The sequence below is a fragment of the Empidonax traillii genome, unplaced genomic scaffold (genome assembly GCF_003031625.1).
Source record: "Empidonax traillii isolate 1590-97213 ecotype Southwest subspecies unplaced genomic scaffold, ASM303162v1 scaffold306:size632451, whole genome shotgun sequence".
Lineage (NCBI taxonomy): Eukaryota > Metazoa > Chordata > Aves > Passeriformes > Tyrannidae > Empidonax > Empidonax traillii.
This window is the reverse complement of record NW_020955499.1, coordinates 616,620-617,744: the sequence shown is the minus strand read 5'-3', so window position 1 is coordinate 617,744 and position 1,125 is coordinate 616,620. Positions and strand designations below refer to the sequence as shown.

Below are 1,125 nucleotides of genomic sequence, written 5' to 3'. Positions count from 1 at the left end.
TTTTTTTAGACAGAATTTCGTTGTGAAGAAGCAACAAACCTGTCCCACTATCTCATTTACACCTAAACAGCAGCGTTGGGCTAATTGAATACCTGGCCACTCTTAATTATTTTCTCCCAGCTCGTTGATATTCACCAGGATTTGTAGATGTTGGCCCCATAAATATAACATTACTTTCCAGGTTTTTTTTCTTTTGGCACTGAATTCCCTTCTATTGGCATATTTATAGTCCCCTGTATAAATGAATAATTTTATTTATTACTTATTTATCTGAACTTTGCTGTGTCTGAGTTACTGTGCGAGTGGCAGGGGTGGAAGAGACTCCTTTTTTTTTCTTTTTTTCTGAGTTTCTTACCTACCTACCCAACCTTCCAGTTACTTTCACAGTGTAGGGACCCAAACCTTTGGATAAATAGATTATTTAGTATTAATATTTCTCCCCTATCACTGACAGAACAATAAGCAGCATGACTATTTAGTGCAGTAAAATCCAGCTGGTTTGATCACTGGTTATCCTGAGGGGGCAGGGAACTGAACCCCCCCAAAAAAAACCAACCTAAAAAAACTTAACAAACCTTCCAGGGCAAATTAAACTTTTCCAGGGCTAAATCTTGCACTGGGATGGACACCCTTGGAATAAACACTATTTACCTTCCCCTGCTCATAATATCTTGCATGTTTATAAATATATATATATATATAAATTTAGCGCTCTGTGGAATGTTCAGTTTAATCAGCTTTGGAAAAGATTTAATTAGTGAGTCCAGGCTGATTAATTGGTAGTGGGGCATCACCCTCTGATGAACGTGGGGTGGCTGCTTTGGTTTGGACAAGGTTTGGTTCACCCACGAAAAAACAAAAAAATATTTATATTTATATTCAAGAAATAATAAAAATAAAAATTTGGCTGTGCTTTTTTGGGCTGTTTTTGCTGAAGTTTCATTAAAAACTCCATTTTTCTGGATGACAGGTGATGACGTGCACGTTTTGGGGTCTTTCTGTTAATTTTAAATTTTACATGGTTTTTTTTTTTTTTTTACATGCTTCAGGATATAGAAGTAAAGGTGAGTAGCTGTGGAAGGGACAACTAAAAATCCTAAGTTTTAATTGTATTCCTTGGCTGTT

General features: G+C 36.1%; 1 protein-coding gene across 1 annotated transcript in view; it reads left to right on the top strand.

Moving 5' to 3' along the window:
- The first annotated feature begins 1,040 nt into the window (after positions 1 to 1,040).
- LOC114061023 (MICOS complex subunit Mic19-like) overlaps positions 1,041 to 1,125 on the top strand; it is a 53,242-nt gene continuing 53,157 nt past the window's right edge. Inside the window, exon 1 of the mRNA XM_027891005.1 lies at positions 1,041 to 1,064. Within this exon, the coding sequence (XP_027746806.1) occupies positions 1,041 to 1,064 (24 nt within the window). The remainder of the gene's footprint in view (positions 1,065 to 1,125) is intronic.